The sequence below is a fragment of the Enhydra lutris genome, unplaced genomic scaffold (assembly GCF_002288905.1).
Source record: "Enhydra lutris kenyoni isolate GAN:26980312 unplaced genomic scaffold, ASM228890v2 scaffoldscaffold2, whole genome shotgun sequence".
In the NCBI taxonomy this organism is placed as follows: Eukaryota; Metazoa; Chordata; class Mammalia; order Carnivora; family Mustelidae; genus Enhydra; species Enhydra lutris.
Window position 1 is genome coordinate 38033079 of NW_019154086.1, and position 19454 is coordinate 38052532.

Genomic DNA, 19454 nt, shown 5'->3' on the forward strand with positions numbered 1-19454 from the left:
CAACATTGGGATTGGTGTTTGACCAAAAACTGGTTTCTGTAACCTCACAAGAAGACACATAAAATTAACCATTAAGCAATGAATATTCTTTATTATGCCAGCTGTTGTGGCTACATTTCCTTCAGCGAATAGGACATGACATAATTTGGGGCCTCTCCCTGAAACAAAATCAAATCAGTCCTTCAAACTGTGTGCAAGATTTCTGTGTACTAAACTCTGTGTCAGACATCTGTTGGCCAGTTTCTTCCTTGGCCTCCATATGATCCAACAGTAGTTGACACACTTTTTAGATATCAACAGGATGGTGTTTACCCCTGCCCCCGCCCCCTTTGGCTATGTCTTTCTGCAGAAACAAACGTTTCCACAGAGGCATGGCAGCTTAAAGTACTATCACATTCCACCGGGATGGTATCCTTCATCAATTAAATTATCTCAATTGTTCTGATACAGAGAAGTAATTGCAATCCTTCGTTTATAAATCTGCATCTTGGATTAAACATTCATGATATCTATACAGGGAACAATAATACACAAAGTATTCCACCTCTGATGAAAGTTGAGTCATGATCTGATAGCAGGGGCTTACAGAGAGCCCAGAGCAGCGACAGTGTGGTGTCCTCTCATCGTTCGTTGGTCACAAGTCGGGCCGGCCCTCCAGCTGACCAAGCCCACAGAGCCAGCGTCTCGCTTCCCTACCACCCGACCTCTCTCTCCCAACCTAACAACTCCCTTCTTAATTTCCCCATATTCCCCAAAGGACTATGCAAGTCTCAGACCAGGAGCAATGCTCCTGGGAGCTGGATTTGGAAGAGATAACCAAGAAAATTTCATTTCTTGACAAATGGCGGCAAATCTTCAGTTGTCACAGGTATGATGTCCTTGTTTTCTCGTTTCTCTAGAACCAGAGGGATTTCAGGTGTTTTATGCTCACTACATGAGAAGTCCCCATTATAGGCTGACATTTAAGATGCTTCAGGAATAACCATTTGTGGAGAGAGTCTTCGCTAGCAAGATTGGGTTTGAGGGGGTTTGAGGGTTGGATAGAGTAAGTCATTTACTTGATGTTTTCTCTTTCATTTATAGGTTGGGAACCAATAATACAACTCTTCAGGTAATTACTTTTCTCGAAGCCAATGTGTTTTCTTCTAGTTGCTTCTTCCAACAATCACATTAATGGCATAATCTGTATTTATTCTATGCACATAATGTTACTTAGGCACCCGGCATTTAATGTGTGAACACATAAAACTAGAAAGCTCGTTGAAATCTTGTCTTGTGCTTTCCTTTTTCATAAAAATCTCTTCCTACTTTTAAGTACTTTTCATCATTAAGAGCGCCATATGGTTATTATTTTAGAAAAAAGTAATATTAGAATCTAAGGTTCTTACACTTGTGAAATAACACTAGATTCTGACATCCAAGTGTTTCAGTGTTGCTGAAGAAAAGTAATTTTGAAAGTCGCTATCATCTTTATTCAGCTTCTGAAAAACTGTTTTCCTTCATCATTTTCAAATAAGGCAAAGGTGACTGAATTCAGGTGTTACTAGGTATTTTAAAATCTGTTATACGATAGAAGATGAAAGATGTTTTTTTATCTCCTGTAACCTGGAAAGGTTACAAGGTAACGAACTTGGTATTTCAGATATTAATTCAATCTCTGAACAAACACAGTGCACAATAGGAAGGGGATTTTCCTGGCACCAATATATGATATGATCAAACAACTGAATTATTAATATTTTAACTGTAACGCTAAAGCAACTACCTCCAAGTAACCTGTCATCAGAAGCTTTATTTGTGCTAAAATTTTCGTAACCATAGTCTAAATTAGAATCAGGGAGATAATGCTTCCATTTTAGTCCTGGAAGTATTAAGTGGAAATAGCTACCATTTGGGTGACTAGAATATTCAAAAGATAAAACAATCTTTGAAGGGAAAAATAAATAAATAAATGTCAAGTTACGCTTTATACAAAAAGAGGGAAACCCATCACTACAAATGCAAAGATTTTCCATTTGATTTACAGAATGTCTCATACCCCAACAGTCGTCTGCAATTTGGATGCTGTGTTTGAGATAAGAAAGCATCTTAGCCTCTAGGAATCCAGAAAAGAAGGCCGTTTCCTTCAGGTTTCAGCTACCGACAGGGCAGATTTGTTTCACGACATTAATGAAAGTAGACCTGATGTTAACATATTTAAACGCCATAAGAATCTGTCAAGAAAAGCCAAAAATATTTTCTTTCCCTTAAAGGTAGGAGATGGATTTTTTAAAGAAAAAAAATCATAACTCACTTATTAGGGAGCAGGAATCCGAGAGAATTAAAAAGAGGTAATCTGACTTTATTTAGTGGCCAGGGAACAACACGGGGAGGACCACCTCGTATAGACTGGAAGGATTCATTGTTTATAAATTGTTGTCTTCTCAAAACAAGAGACAGTGACATTTACATTCTTCTCTAAACATAATTTCAAGTCAATGTCTTGATAGCATTAATTATGTTTCCATAGTTACATTTAACCTCTCCCAGTCACATAGAACTTACAAAAAACCCCTTTGACACAGACAGTAGGGTTTTTCTGCCTCTTTTACTGCTATTTATCACTATTTTCTGATGTCTGTAAAAGGGAGACAATATTTTCTGAACACTGCTGTTTCAGAGAGAAAGAGAGAAGAGGGGGAAAGCACATCACCAGCTCTGTTTGGTTTGTTTTTTGGTGGTGGTATTTTACACAGAATCACGAAGGCAACCATCCACCTGCTGATGAAACTGAAGCTGAAACGGGAATACCTCAGCCCAAAGGACAAGGATATTTGCCATCAAGTAGCCTTTGTTCTATCCCCAAACCCCCTATCATCTCTTCAAAATCAGGAGGCTTTCCCATCTCCCTAGCAATGGCCACGGTAAGTATAGCTTGTCAATTAAACATGAAAGGAAACGTAATCTTCTCCAAACAACAAGGCTGGGGAATCTTATCTGCTGTCACGGGAGAGTATTATCGAAGATAAGACTACAGACGGTGGTTATTGGTAAAAGGAGACTATAATTAAAATGACTTATTTATGCTATTTTTCAAGGACATCGGTGATGTTACAATCTCCCCCGCCCCCAAACTCAGAGAGTGTCTCTATTCACTTCCTTGGTCTGCCAATTAACTTTGAGGGAGTGAGGGAGTTAAGTTCAAATAAATCACTATATAAGGTAAGATAGGGCAGGTGACGAGTGCTGCCAACAACCGCGCAGGAAGCCATGTCGCTGTGTGAGGCAGGCTCTGTCCTCGCTGGCAGGGGCAGGGAGAGGCAGGGCACCTCGGCCAGGCCTGGTCCTGGGGCAAGGAGCTGATCTCAGGAAATGTTTTCTGGGGCTGCCAACGAGCAGGCAGATGTGAAAAGAACCTGACACTGAAGTTATTCAAGTGGATCTGGAAGCTCCTGGTCCTGGGCACCATTTGCTCAATTCCACACTTGATGGGTGGGGGCAGAGGGCTGAGGCAGAGACCCAGCTACGAGGTGAATTAGCAGTATCTCATTGGGTCAAACAGGCCAGGGCTGGAGCCAATACCTTGGCAATGGTCCGAAAGCCCAACTGTCAAGGTCAAAGAGGCATGATTGGGAACTGGGGAGGCTAAGCCCTGGGTCAAGCCAGGGGGAAAGGACCAGCTAGAGTGAGGGATCCCTTCAACTGGATTGCCTCCAAGATATTTCTCTCAACCATAGTGAGACTCGGGACAATTTCTTCTCAGGACCTTCACCCTGACCCTTGAACTTGCACGCTATATCCTAAAGCCTTGGGCAGACACTTTTCCTGGGGACCCTAAAAACAAGAATTGGAAGAAGCACTTCTTCCTGAGGACATCCTGCCCTATACCTGGGCAAGCTTGCAGAAAGCACCCAGGATGAGCCTGGTCACCTGGTCACCTGGGCAAAAACTAGTAACACTTGCTGGTTGTAGCAGGCCTGTCATGTACATACAGTTCCACAGTCCGTGCACTGCACACAGGGTCCCAGCTGAGAGGGATGAGTGGGGCTTGGAACCTCTGCTGGGCAAACCACACAGTCTCCACCTGCTTTTTGAGCTGGCTCTGACTGCAGTATTTCCAACCCTGGATACAGCCTTTCCTTATGGTCCTCAGATACGACATCATCTCGTGTAGGGACCAAGCCCCCACAGTCCTTTTCATCATGCATACCCTCACTGGCTTCACAGAGCAACTCTCTTTCCTGTCATATTTACAGTACAAACGGACTGGGAGGCCCATCGTTCTTTCTCATTATCAAAAACCTTTCTGCCTTAATCCACCTTCCCTCTGCTGTTCGAAGACCAGATGTCACAGGAAGATAGATCAGCCAGGCCCTCATGAGATGCTGTACCTGCTTATGGACCTCACAGCCCCAGATGGTGCCTTAACTCATGTCTTAGGTATCTAGTGAGTGGCTCGCCTTTCAGGGAATGAAGATAGGCAATGAACGTGGGATCCTGTCCAAATCTCCAGCGTTAGTGATTATTCAGCCTATGCTGTGCCATAGAACCAGAAGTTAGAGCACCTATCTGTATTTTACCAGAAAAGATAATGTTTTTGACAAACCATCTTTAATTAGAATGTCTTCCTGGCTCTGTAATGAATTTCTATGGAGACCGTCATTTTTGAATTTACAAGCATCTGGAAATTAGACTACCTTTTCTATGAGAAAAGAGAAAGACCAGGGATCTATATCAGTATTGGCCCGTATATGCTTACAGAAATTCCAGAAGCCTTCAAAGAATGTAACAGTGGAGGGAAAGAGTGGGGCAGGAGATGCAGGTGGGAGGGAGTCTTCTCTCAATGTACCTTTTTGTACTCTCTGGATTTGGAACCATGTGAACGTGTAATCTATTTTTAAAAACACACATAGACATTTTAAAAACAGAAAAAAAAAAAAAAAGGATTCGCAGATGTTTCCAAAGTCTTCTAGTCTCTCTTTATATTGTGGAAGCAAGAGAGGCTGAGTCTGAATTCCCCCACTTATCTACCAAACACAAACATGGTGTGATTGCACACCTCCCCCATGACTTTTCCAAGGTAATTCTCCTCCTTTTGGAAAAGCCTGGGGGACAAAAGAATCAGACCACTCTAGCCTGAACCGGAGTTGATGGAGTGTTAAGGAAGTCCCAGAAGTGGAGATAATTGATTTTCTTCTTGAAAAAAAAATTTTTGGACTTATTCCCATTATGCGGGCCAGATGATAGTGTGTCCTTTAAATAGCAATAGCATTAATTAAACACACCCTGGGATTTCGAGATGCTGAGCCTTGGGATTCTGAATACGTGTGTTCTAGGGAGGTGGTTTGGAAGCTTGACCAATTCTAATCGACGTTTTGGTGGTGCAGCCTCCTGGCAAATTATCAGAGCTATTGAATCCTAATACTCACTGGAGAGTGCCTTTTGTTGTCATTCTCTCTCTTTTCCCATCCCTGTTTGGGGTGGGGTTGCCTGGGACTTCCTGACTTTAGCACGCATAGCTGGGAATCTGCTAAGAAAGGAGTGGAGGTGAACCTTCTCTCTCCCCAGCTCTCCTGTTTCTCACCTTTTGTTGACCCATTTCCAACACGACAGCTTTCTTCCTTCCCCCAACCAAACATCTCACAGTGCCTGGGGTATAATGACTGATGGCCAAGGCAGCCGGGCCAGGTAGGATTATAGAGAACATGAGCATCCTTCCTTGTGCTCTTCCGCCAGCATCTCTCTGCCCCTCCCCGCAAAACTGCTTCGCTCCAGGGCACTTTCCCATCCTCCTCCACAACCAGGCCCTTCTCCAGAACCCAGCCTGGGAGACATTCTTGTAGCCTCTTTTGTCAGCAGCCAATAAACCAACCCCTGGTGTGTTTGCAATACCACCCAGCACAATCGTATTAAAAATGTAACACTGGGAGATCAACATATTCTGGTGGAGACCCAGACAAATGAAGCTTCCATGGAGGATAACAGGCAAGGGGGTGGCTTTTTGGAAGTGGGAAGCACAGCCTGGTGCTCCAGCATAAAGTCTGGTCAATAGATGAAACTCAGGGGATGTTTGCTTGATTAATTCACTGCTCTGGACAATTTCCCACAGAGGCATCTCAGTATGGGGCAGCGAGTATCAACCGTGTGCTCCTCAGGTGCCCTCTCTACCCTTCTCCACCCTGCTTTCTGCCAAAATTGACCTGGAGGGACTCCATCAACAGGGCTCCCTCCTCCTCTGGCTTCCTACTGAGTTTAACCAACGGGAGCCCCCCACAGGGAGTCTGGAGGGAGGAAAGGGAGAGAGAAACCTCTGTGTAGCCAGCTGAATTCCTCTTCTCTTGTGGCAGTTCTCGCCCCAGGACTTTCTCCTTCCTGGTTCAGGTCACTCTCCCCAGCCCCCGACACTCTTCAGGTCTAGGGCAGATAGTGCTGCTAGCGGTGGGACACTGCGTTAGTTACTGTGTTTTCCCCACACGCAGCCCACATCTTTGTAGACAGTCCCTGTCTTCAACTTTCCTCAAGTTAATCACCCTGACTTAAGCATGCCATCTGTTGCCTGCTGGGATTCTTACTGGTACAAGTCGGGAGGCTTGCACTGGGGTCCTGGAGTTGCCATTTACAAAATACCTGACCTTGGGCACATACATAGCTGCTGTGTACCCCAAACTTTTTAATTGTAGAATGGAAGGGCCAAATTAGATTTTTTTTTTTAAAGATTTTATTTATTTATTTTGACAGAGAGAGATCACAAGTAGAGAGGCAGGCAGAGAGAGAGGGGGAAGCAGGCTCCCTGCTGAGCAGAGAGAACCTGATGCGGGGCTCGATCCCAGGACCCTGAGATCATGACCTGAGCTGAAGGCAGAGGCTTTAACCCACTGAGCCACCCAGGAGCCCCCCAAATTAGATTTTTTTAAAAAATTCAGCAAATGCTTATTGTGAACCTGTTATGTACCAGTCTCTATACCAAATGCTGAGGGATCCATGTTGGACATGATCAAGCCAAGAGTCTACTCTACCACTCTGTTTGACAGGCTAGGAGAAAGATGTTTCTTAGGACTCACTAATTTTAAAATCTCTGATTCCGTGATGAGCTGGTAGTTTCTAAGGCAAGACAAGATTTAGAAAAGAAGCTTCAAAAAGAGCTATTTTAACTCACGTTGGGGGCAGGGGCCAGTGTAGAGATGCTCCCATCTGCATGGTCAAGGTTGCCACAAGGAAAATCTAAGCCCAGGGACCAGAATCAAGACAGTCAGGGCAAGGAAATTAAATGTATTGGGAAGAATGATCAGGACCTCTGTGTTTTTCTGCGTGTGTGTATGTGTGAACGTGTATGTGTGTGAGTGTGTATATGTGAGTGTGTGTGTGAGCGTGCGAGATAATGATCCTCATCATTATCCTCATCACAGCAATCAGGAGAGAGAGGTACTCATTACAAATCCTCGAAAACTCACAAAGTGAAAAGAGAGAAACTGTAAACCATGCTCGATTGTGTTAAATAGTAATGATCACTAGAGTCATTTATTAGGACCATTTGCCATTTGTGTCTACTTACCAGGCACACAATGACATAAGCCTGTCATTGAATACACCAGGTTAATCTTGTGATAAGTTAGATATGCTATGAAGGGAAATGTTATAGAGGTAAGATGAGTCACCTTTACTGTGACGAGGGCCAGTGGGTCTGGCCTGAGTGGCCCACGGCTCCTCTGTTCGAGACCTGCCCGAGGTGTATCTGGACAGGCACACTCCCCACGCTGGAAGTCGTACCCAGCAACAGAAACAAGGGTTTGGTTTGGTTTGGTTTGCAGAGTTTTAGTAATTGAATTTGAGTTCTAAGCCTTCTTAGTGCCAACAGTCTTCATCTCCCACATTTATCCATGGCTTCCCCTCTCCTCCTCCTGCCAGGCTCGGCTCTTTTCTCATCTGTGAGGGAACTTTCTTCCCTACAGCATTCCAGTGGAGACAGGCTGTGTGTTCACAGAGAGAGTAACACCCTGCATTTACTCAGCACTCACGGTGGTTCCTAAAGCCTTTGTCCATACTTCTTCCTTTTCAATAATAGTCATAATGTGGACTGAGCAAGGATTATCTGCATTTCAGGATAAGCAAAGAAAATCTTAGCAAGGATGGGCAGTCTGTCCAAGTGCACATGGTCAGTGAGCGGTGGAAATGGGCTCTCAAGCCTGGAGTTGGGAGGGCTCAGTCTTCCTTCTGTCTGTGATGCCCTGATGTCAGGGAAGCACTTGGATTCATTTTCAGGCCTCTCCTCGGATGTCCTGGGTTGGTGGCCCATTAGCCATGGGGCACACTGAGTCTGTGTTTTCCAAGGGCAGCCTCTATGCCCTTTGGCTCCCTCTCCTTGACTTGCTGTTGCCCTGAAACACCAGGGCAACAGCACTTTTCTTCAAGTGAACTCCTGGGCCCTTGCTCACCCCAAAATGCACCTGCCTCTATTTCTTTGTAGAGATGGTCTTTTCTTTTGATGGTGGGAGCAGTGACAGCCAGGAATTAAACTCCAGCTCCAGAACCAGATCGTGGTCCAACAAGGGGAAAACCATTCCTCTCCTGCATCTGTCCTCTTAGAAACCATCGGGCTCTGGACCTAATGACTGCCTGTTCTTTTTGTCCACACTCTTCAGCAGTCTGTGAATGTATGAATGTGATATCCAAGGCTTCCAGGATCCACCCTGTGGTACTTTCCAGTCTCAACTTGCATAGACTTCCAGCCCCATGGTTCTGGAACACACACATACATGCATACACAGGCACACGTCACAACGTCTCCTCTCCCTGGATGCTCTGGGTACTTGACGTGTGTGTGTGAGTGTGTGTGTGTGTGTGTGTGTTTGCGGATCTTCTCCACCTAGCCTCCCCTCCATTATAGGCAATAGGCCACTGTGTGATCTGTCCCAAAGTGTGTGATATGTGACTCTGCTGGAGCATGAGTGTTTTTAGTGATGTGTCATTAAGTAACACATTAAATAGACTGAGTCACTTTGTGGGAAAACTAGCTCCTTCTTCACTCTGGGAGACCCCTGGAGAAAGACTCTGTAAGGGGTACACATGTTGACACCTCTTTAACACTTCCGACTTCCTTTTCTAATTAAAAAGAATGTGAGCTCAGGCATTTCATAGGCAACGGTTTCTAGCCTAAGTCAATAACATTGTTTTATTTCCATTATTTTTTTCTATATGGCAAATGATTTTGATTCCACTTAAAGATGTGATATGAGGGGCGCCTGGGTGGCTCAGTGGGTTAAGCCTCTGCCTTCGGCTCAGGTCATGATCCCAGGGTCCTGGGATCGAGCCCCACATCGGGCTCTCTGCTCAGCAGGGAATCTGCTTCCTTCCTCCTCTCTCTGCCTGCCTCTCTGCCTACTTGTGATCTCTGTCTGTCAAATAAATAAATAAAATCTTTAAAAAAAAAAAAGATGTGATATGAAGTGTCCTTATTAAATACATATTTTCTAAGTTATAAAAGAGTAGGTCAAGCTAATTAAAGATATCAATTTAATAATGATTGGCAACCAAAAAGGAGAGCAATCATAGGATGATACCCAATCAAAGGTGGGGAGGCAGAATAGTGATGTTGGAATGGACTCAAAGCCCAGCTGTTTCTACCAGCCGGGTAACTTAGTCAAATACTTCTTGGTGAAAGGGAATAAGAGTACTTACCTCAAAGAATTAAACAAATATAATGAACATAAAGCACTCAGGCCAGTGCCTGGTGCATAGAAAATGCTCAATAAATGCTAGATGCCATTTGCTGGTCCAGTTCAAATACTACCTCTTCCAGGAAGCCTTCTTGAGTGCTCCAGTCAGAAGATCTCCTTCTTCTGTTCTCTCAAGCTACTTTGTACCTACAGAACTTCACACATTCTATCTTCTACATAGTTGTGGGATATTGGACTTTTTACATATCTATATCCCACATAAGACCAATCACATGCTAAATAATGAACATGGCCCTGATTATGAATGCATTCCCTTTTTTTTTTCATGTGTTTGGCTTATAAAGGCTTATTTTTTTTCTGGAAAGCTCTAGAAGACCCTCTCCAATCTCGACATGCTATAGAGTGTCCAGGAAAACCTTAAAGATTTTGGGGCACAAGAACAGAGAATGCTTGCTTAGTATCATTTAAATCAATATTGCACTCAGGCTAGAAACATGGAGTCCTGTCTGTTTCTTGTTCCTAGAGCAAGAGAGAAAGACTCAAAGATGGGAGAGGTAGGGGCTGCAGAATCAAGGCTGTAGATAGGGACAAGAGGCACAGAGGCAGAGCAGCTGCCCATGGTGGACTGCAAGTCATGAAGGAGAGATGGCTGGCAATGGAGGGTGAGACAGATGGGGACAACAAGGTGCAAAGTTGACACACTGAGCCTTCAGGATGAAAGAGTCTAGGGGTGCCTGGGTGGCTCAGTCAGGTAAGTGGCCCCATAATCTCAGGGTCATAATCTCAGGGTCGTGGGATTGAGTTCCACATTGCACTCCCTCCCAACAGGGAGTCTGCTTTTCCCTCTCCCTTGGCTCTTCTCCCCACTGTTCTCTCTCTCTCAAGTAAATAAATAAACTCTTTAAAAAAAATAGTCTAAGTGAACCTGGTGTGACTCTTTTGCACAAGACTCTGCAGTTAAGACAGGGAATAAGATAAAATGTAAACCAGAATGTAGGAAAGGGACAGGCCTACCTCCACAGGTTTACCACCTTACTTAAGGCTATTTGATAAGCAATGTGTCTAAGAAGAATTATCTTTGTTTGAATCCTTTATTTCCCCTCTCCTCAGAAGTTACGGCAGACCATCTTTGGAAATGCCACGCAAGTCTTCAGCTATGACTGGAAAAAGGCCTATTTCCATTTCCATGATCCTTTTTCTGACCTGGCTTTTGCTTTGGAAGTAGGAAAGGTAATAATAGGCAAAAATTTTTAAATATTCTAATTCCATATTCCCTATCCATATTTCCTTCTAGTCACATCCATAAGAATATATGTTTTCATTATAATCATTTGTAGACGCATGTTTCATATAATTTAAAATTTAACCTTAAATGATAAGAGACTGTTTAAAATTATAGTTCAGTGTCAGGATATAGCAAAGTCTCGACCTCCTTCCCTCCATGCCTCACCCCCATACACCCTGCCCTCCCCAATTCTAGTTTTCCTGGCTCTTCTCTCCAAGTTCTATGTATCCCTGAGGATGTGAAGGCAGGAGATCCAGGAGCTCCTTCCTGGCTTGTTTAAAATCTCAGTAATTCATGTCATCAATTACCAGTCACACAGAATTTCAAGGACTAGCCAAAAAGTTCCTGACATTTTCCAAGTCTAAAAGCTGGATAGGAAGCGGGAGCATGGCAGAGGTAGGGTGGAGGAGGACACATGTCCCCAGGTGCCAGTCTACAGGGTTGCACAAAGAAGGTGGTTGTTGCAGATTTTGGTCCAGCCATGGCATTTGCCAGAGCCCACGTACATAGTACGGTGTCCCTTCGCTCAGCGGAGAGATGCTGTATACCAGGAGGAAAAGGGCTGCAAGGAATAGATGGCATCCATTTCCAAGAGTTCTCCTTTGTAATGTTGGCCCCATGTGGTTCCAGCACAATTGTAAAGCCCTGCTCCCAACCCTCACATGCCTCACTATTCATCTTCCCCGTTTCAGGGAGGTGCCCGAAGCATTCAGATGGCTGTACAAGGATCCATCATCAAACACTTGTTGTTTACAAGGGAGGAAAAAGACTGTAACCTTCACAGGTAAGTAGAACTACTTGAGAGAATTAACCATCTCACGAGAACCTTTGTGTGCCAAATAGTCACTATGGAAAATTCCTTGGCTGGCCTCGGGAAGGGAACTTATCTCACAAAACCAAAATGGCTCTGGTTCTCCCGGAGGGACTGGATTTGGTGGCTGGGGAGGACTCTCCTGGAACCACTCTCGATGGCTGCCAGGATAATGCTGACGGTTCTTATGCTCCGTGGCAGATCCTCTTGTCAAGGAAAGCGGTGCACTTGGTCTCAGGTGGGCTTACTTGACAATATTTGACATGGGAAACCCCAAACTAACACTTTCAAGGAGGAACAAAAGGGTTGCTTTCTAAAAAGCCCTGATAAATGAAGGATTAATTCTCCTATTTCACCAGGCTGGCGAAGTACAGTTTTTGGTAGTTGCCTATTTAAGAAAATCAGTTCAAATGGCTTTACTTAGAATTCAACAAACCTCATCATGTGCAAAGCTCTATGCTTGATATTAGAAGAAATATAAACAAGTAAAAGGTATATATCTACCCTCAGCAGGATAAGTTATCCCTCAAAACAGGAACTAAATGTATAGTTTTTCTAAGATCATGAAATGCAGTTTCCTGACAGAACAAGAGGTGGAAATTCTTTATACAAGTGATTTGTGAAGGGAATGTCCTGTTGGAGAGGAAAAAGGTTCTTTTACTCTTCTAGCTTCTTTGGCTGGTCTAATAATTAACCTGACATTAGAGAGATTAACAGGAGAAAAACAAACAGAAGTTTAATAACATGTATATATCCTATATACCTAGGAGAAACCCAAGAAAATTGAGTAACCAAAGGCATCACCTTAAATACCAAAGGCATAGCCAAAGGCATCGCCTTAAATACCATCTTTAGTGAAAGACCAAAGAAGGTGTTGGGGGTGGGGATTCTGTTATGGGAGGTTACCAGGAAAAGCACAGTAAACAAGGGTAAAGTTGTTTTGTAGATTTACATCTGTGCATTCTCTACTGATAGGAGTTTCTAAAGATTTAGAGCCATCCCCCTCCTCCAGTGAGGGAAACACCCTCAAAAATGGAGATTTCCCTTAAAATGTCTTTTACGAAAAGCTAGCTTCTGAGTTTCAGAACTTCCCTTGAGTCTATAGTTTGATTTTGTTTTTGTTTTTAAATAACCAGTTTAAAATAATCAGTATGCCAAAGAGGCATATGTTGGAGTGGCAAGAATCGCTCCCCTTCGGCCCTCAGGAACTGTAAGAGGGAAGCAGGAAAGGGAAGGAGAAGCAGAAGAATGTGGTCTGCAGCGATATCCAGCCTCCGTCTGATCCCCTGGGAGCTCTGCAACCTCAGCTGCCCCATCTTCAAAGAAGGAAATGGGCCTTTGTGCTTCCCACCTGGCCACTGGCTTTGAACCATGCCTCAAAAGGCAGGCCAAACTCGTAATCACTCCCGGGCAAGGTGGCTCCAACTCTTCAGAGAAAGTTGAAAAGTAGGAGCCACGAGTAGCAGTCCCCCAAATCAGCTGGGGGAGTTGTCTACCAACTAAGTAGAGGGACCTCAAGGAATCTAGATGAAACACACACACACTTGCTACACCCATAAAGCACTTAGCGCAGGACCTGGCGTGCAGCAAATATTAACTATGTGGTAACGAGAAACCGTCTCATAGACCTGCCCCACGAAGACTTCCTGAACCTTCTTGGTCACAAGTCCTGTCTCCTTCTCCTGCACGGTCATAGCACTTTGTTTTATTCTCATCCACTTCCTCAGACTAGAGTTTTGGAGTATGAAACTCCTTGGAACTCGTTTCTGTATCATCACAGGGCTAGAAGAATGATAGATACCATGGCTGAGTTCATTCGTGAACCCCTATCACGTGTTTCTCTAACAGTTGTCTGTGTTAAACGTTTAGAAAGCCAGGCTAGTAAAGGTCTACCACATAAAGACTGGCTCCCATTTCCCGGGAAATGTTGACAGCCTGGGATAGCTCCCTAGACTATTGTGGTGAAGAGCAGGGAGTAGGAGCAAGGCCGCCTGATTTCAGGTCACTGCTCTACCACTTTCAAGGTGAAAGACCAGGGGCCAATCATTCAACCTCTTTTTCTTTCTTCTCCTCTAAAATGCGAGGAAGAGTACTAACTACTTCACAAGGTTGAAGTGAGGATGAAATGAGGTGACATGTGTGAAACACTTAGAATAATGCTGGGGGGAGTGAGTGGCAGGTGAGCCTAAGCTACAAGTCAGTGAGGGTGACATAAGGTGAGTCTCCAGAGAGTCGTGGGGAGGACAGATAAGAACAGCCCATTAAAGGTGCACTAGGGCACGCAAAGGCACGAAGGTGGAATGTAGGAAGTGTGTTCAGGGCACTGGTCCTGTGGGCCAGGGGGTTTGCAAAATAATGCTGGGAAGTAACACTGCGAGGATTGTTTAGGGTCACCCTCGCAAAGGGCCTGTTATTGGGGTAAGAAGTTTGGCTCAGTCTCTGCTGGAGTTCAGGGGAGGGGACATCGGTGGGGATTCAAGAGGGGTGATGACTCACAGGGCAGCACTGGCTAAGATCATGAAGAGAAATAATATGTGAGGATGCCAGTTCCTGTGATAGAGTAAAAACAGGTCCTCTGTGACATTCTCACGGGGTAGGTTGAGGAAGGAACTAAACAGACCCACCTGGGGTTCAGAAGGGGACTTCAAGGTGGAGACTTCTCGCATTCGGCTTGGTGACTGTTCATGCTCCTGTTTTCCTACCCAAATTCCTGTGCTGTAGTTTATGTGCAGTAAGCAAACGGGAGCAGGACCAAGGCCTGGCTACAGCACTGGCTGGCATCCTGTGGATGGCGGGAGCCGCTGAGAAGGCCACCGTCTGTCTTGTCACTGAGGACACTTATGTCCTCTCGACTCCTGACTACTCGGGAGATGATTTCACAGAGCGGGTAAGTGCACCCCGCCCTTTCTGCCAAATAAAGGGCCAATGAAGCCTAAGAGGGTACTAGATTTAACATGGAAATGAAGACGAGGCCTCATCCATGCTCCTCGAAGAGTCCAATGTGGTCAAAGGCATCTTCCAAAGAAGGTAGGGACCAAGGGATGTAAGTGATTCAGGCAGCCTTAGGAGAGAATCCTGCTGTGAATTTTTCCTTCCAGAATTCACCACAATCAAAAATATCCCATGCCTGGGGCGCCTGGGTGGCTCAGTGGTTTAAAGCCTCTGCCTTCGGCTTAGGTCACGATCTCAGGGTCCTGGGATTGAGCCCCGCATAGGCTCTCTGCTCAGCGGGGAGCCTGCTTCCTCTTCTCTCTCTGCCTGCCTCTCAGCCTACTTATGATCTCTGTCAAACAAATAAATAAAATCTTAAAAAAAAAAATCCCATGCCTGAAATCATTATAGATGGGATTTCCGTAACCACTATCTTAAACTTTGCTGAGTTCTACCTATTAGGAAAAAAATATGTTTATGGTCTTATGGCCCAAGATATCATATTGGTTTAAAACTAAGGAATGGAAAAGTGAGGCCAGGCCATCCACTCTCACTATGTCTGTTTTACATGGCCTTGTATAAGAGAATATGGCTAGTTTTAGCTGTGTGACTCTGCAATGAAACAAAAAGTTCCCTTGAGGAAATAACAGTAAGTTGACATCGTATGGATGTAGCTTTCATCTTCCTTTTCATTTTTATCTTCTATTCCTGATTTATAGCTCCAGCTGTTTGAACTTTCAGAGAAAGAAGCCACTGAGAGATTCATCTATGATCATTTACAATGTGTAAGTGCTTAAGTGTTGAGATAATTCCTTTATGTTGAACTGATCTTACAGGAATCTTCTTTCTTTTCCAAAGTGTATTTCTAATGATGCTTATTAAGAAAACCAGGTCATTTTGAAAGCTAAGAAAGGGCTGAATGAGAGAAAGAGAAGCCCGCCTCTCTCTCCCCACAACCTAAAAAGAGGCCAGCTCACACACAGGCCACTCACAATTGCTTCTTTGTCCCTGACTAATCAAACCCAGAGAATAATACTATAGAGGGCATATGCCAAGATTTCTTTTGTGGAAAGAGAATATGTCAAAGCAGTCTTGCCTCATCTAATGGATAAAACATAAAAACGCTCAACAACGAAGGCCCTAGTCTAAGTTGCCAAAATGACCATTCACAGTGACTCCAAGGAAAGGACTTCTGGTCTGAGAGACGTGGCCCCGTTTCATCTGTTCTACCAGCACCTTCCACACAGTGTCCTTCTGGTGGCCATGGCTCTTGCCCACGTCCCAGAACAGGACAGTGTTGGTGGAAAATCTAAGATTCCTTTGCAGGGAAAGGAATGAATGCTGCGTATCTAAAGAATCAGAACCCTAAGGGGTAAAAGAGGACAGTTAGCAGAAGCCATGCAAGTATGGATTATACAGAAGGGGGAAATGTGTTCCATGAAACTCACTGCTCTGTTCCTTCCGAAGGCAATAAAGGCAGAAAGCTCCAGCATGAGTTCTCAGCCACACATTGGCCATACGATCTTGATTAGGCGGGTTACCTGAGGCCTACCTCCCCCGCCATCTCATAGGTCTGTGTGGCCGGCAGAAGAAAGTCCCCCTTCCCCACCCCGCACAAAGATGTCCATACCCTTCCCCTTGGAACCTTCAGAGAAAAGGGGGATTAAGGTGGCTAATCAGATGACTTAATTTTTTCATTTTTTAAAATTTTTGTTATCTAAGTGTAGGTGACATTCCACATTATATTAGCTTCAGGTGCACAACACCGTGATTCAACAATTCCATTCCATGACCCAATGCTTTAAAATAGGGTGGGTTCTCTGGATTACCCAGGTGGGCCCGATGTAATCACAAGGGCCCTGAAATACGGAAGAAGACAGAAGCTGAAGTCAGAGGGTGTGATGGGAGAGCAGTACCACCTGCCTTTGCTGCCTTTGAAGCTGCAAATGGGGGATGGGGGGACAGGGCCACCAGCAGCTGTAAGAGACACGGAAACAGATTCTCTCCCTGAGCCCCTAGCAGGCCTGCTGACATCTCAATTTTGGCTCAGTTAGACCCATTTTGGAGTGTTGACCTCCAGAACTGTAAGACAATAAGTTTGTATTATATTTTATTAAGTGTTTAATTTTAATTCCAGCATAGTTAACGTACAGTGTTATAGGAGTTTCAAAATTTGTATTATTTAAACTACTAAATTTACGGTTATTTGTGGCAGCCTCAATATAAAAACTAAGAAACCCACATGATAGATGATAGATTTTAATATCTGACATGGAATATTAAGTTAGAAGCCGGCTTAGGGACTCTGTTGTGGGCAGGAGAGGTTTGACGGGGTGACTCAGAGAGAGTGGACCATGTAAGAAAGGTGCCTTCCAGCAAAGAGAGGCAAGCCCTTTCTTCTTTGTCTTCTGTGTGCTGCACTCAGGCCTGGGGTAGTCTGATTCACTAGGAAGGGCCCCCACATCTGCAAGGGCTTCCTCAGTGCAGCCAGAGTGGAGAATCAGAGGGTCAGAGCTATGCACACTAAAGACTGAGAGTCAAGCCAGGATCAGCAATACGGGCCCAAAGCAGGCGCAGACCGCATGGCGTGGGCGAGCGTGGCACAGCAGGGCTTCCCGGGTCAGACAGACCTGTGCTGTCACCACAGCCTCCCCGGGGCAGCGTTGGCCCCATGCTTGATGCTTCACTCAAGGGCATCCCCAACCAGGGACTGCCCATTACAATGAACCCCCACCCGAGACCATTACCAAATCCCATTGAAGATGCACCAGTCCCATGTCCCATTCCTGCGTCCCACCTTGAGACAGAAATCTCAAGATGGAGCTCTGAGAGCTACGTGTGGATAGCAAGACCTATTGTAATGGGCTGAATTTCATCCCCCAAGAAGATATGGACAAGTCCTAACCCCCAGTGCTTGTGGAGGTGATCTTATTCGGAAAGGAGGTCTTCGCAAATGTAATCAAGTGAAGAAGGAGGCATGCTGGATTAGGCTCGGCTCTACTCCAGGGACTGGTATCTTTAGAAGAAGAAAAGGGCAATGTGGACACAGACACAGACATGCAGGGAGAACACCATGGGATAAAGCAGGCAGACAGACCGGAGTGATGAGCCGACAAGTCACCACATTCCACCAGAAACTCCAAGATGCCAGGAAGGATCCCTCCCTGTGGCCCTCAGCGAGAGCGTGGCCATGCTCTGACACCTTGATCTCAGATGTCCGGCTTCCGTAACTGTGTCAGAACAAATTCCTATTGTTTTAAGCCCTTCAGATTTCTGGCAATTTGTTACAACAGTAAACGAATATACCCATCATATGCTATCGCCAGCAGTAGCCCACACCGTGTTGTATTTTAAAAAATTTGACTTAGCAACTGTCAAAAACAATCAGGAAATTCCACATAAAAACCCAGATTTTTTAGCTTTTCCCCCCAAATCAGAAAATCTGACTGCATTAGCCCTATCTTCTAGCATGTCCTCAAATTAGCTGACATGGGGGCCCGACTCCCCTTGGAGAAGTTGTGAGAAACTTGTTGATGCCACCTACCAGGTCAAAGGGCTTTGCAGATGTGATTGAGTTGAAGACCGTTTGTTTTTTTTTTTAAAGATTTTATTTATTTATTTGACAGAGATCACAAGTAGGCAGAGAGGCAGGCAGAGAGAGGGGGCTGAGGGGAAGTAGGCTCCCCGCCGAGCAGAGAGCCTGACGTGGGGCTCGATCCCAGGACTCCGGGACCACAACCCAAGCTGAAGGCAGAGGCCCTAACCCACTGTGGCACCCAGGTGCCCCTAAGTTGAAGATCTTAAAATAGGGGGATTATCCTGAATTTTCCTGGTGGGCCCAATTAATAAGAAGAGGCTTATTGGGGAAAGTAGATGTTAGGAGAAAGAAAGAGGTGTGAGGGGAGAAGCAGAGAGAAGAGGGACCATCTTTGGTCACAATGTAGGATCATGAGCCATGGATAAGGACAGCTTCTAGAAACTGGAAAAAGGGGGGCGCCTGGGTAGCTCAGTTGGTTAAGCCTCTGCCTTCAGCATAGGTCGTGACCCTGGAGTCCTGGAATTGGGCCTGGCGTCACTCCCTGCTTACCGGGGAATCTCCTCCTCTCTCTGCTCCTCCTCCCGACTCAGGTTCTCTTTCTCTCTCATTTAAATAAATAAATAAAAATCTAAAAAAAAAAAGAAGAAGAAGCAGCAGCTGGAAAAGGAAGTGAACGGCATGGCCCATAAAGCCTGCAGAAGAAACACAGCCTGGCCAGTTTGAAATCAAACTCAAGAAGTGACACTCATGTTGAGCTTCCCAGACTATGAGACCTTAAGACAATGAATTTGGGTTGTTTTGCGCCACCAAGTCTGTGGTGATTTGTTACGGCAGTAATAGGAAGTAATAGGAAACTGATAGGCCAGCATCCCGGTTTGCCTCAGGACCCACCTTCCCCCATTTCTCTCACACTCTGCAGGAACCCATTTGGGTTCCTGTCTGGCTCCTATGGCACTGGAATTTGTTCCGCCTGAGGGTCCTGCCTCTTCCAGTTCACAGAGCGTGAAGGGGACAAATTAATCCATAAAAGGGAAACCACCTGCATTTTAGTGGAAGCCTTCCTGATACAGTGCCTTTAAAGGAGAGGTTTTAACCCTGGGAACCTTGAAAGGCAGCCAAGGTGCTAGTTTTCAGCAGGCAGAGAATTGACATAAAGCTCAGGCCTACTACCTGAATGTGGCCTGGGCAATTTGGATTTGATCCTGGAGATCACGGGGCACCTTTGGAAACTTGTGA

At 45.0% G+C, this 19454-nt stretch overlaps 1 protein-coding gene across 1 annotated transcript in view; it reads left to right on the plus strand.

Moving 5' to 3' along the window:
* Nucleotides 1-841: 841 nt before the first annotated feature.
* LOC111146129 (MINDY family member 4B) overlaps nt 842-19454 on the plus strand; it is a 35139-nt gene continuing 16526 nt past the window's right edge. Inside the window, exons 1-6 of the mRNA XM_022501539.1 lie at nt 842-868; nt 2736-2903; nt 10764-10883; nt 11631-11722; nt 14471-14636; nt 15400-15465. Of these exons, the coding sequence (XP_022357247.1) occupies nt 842-868; nt 2736-2903; nt 10764-10883; nt 11631-11722; nt 14471-14636; nt 15400-15465 (639 nt within the window). The remainder of the gene's footprint in view (nt 869-2735; nt 2904-10763; nt 10884-11630; nt 11723-14470; nt 14637-15399; nt 15466-19454) is intronic.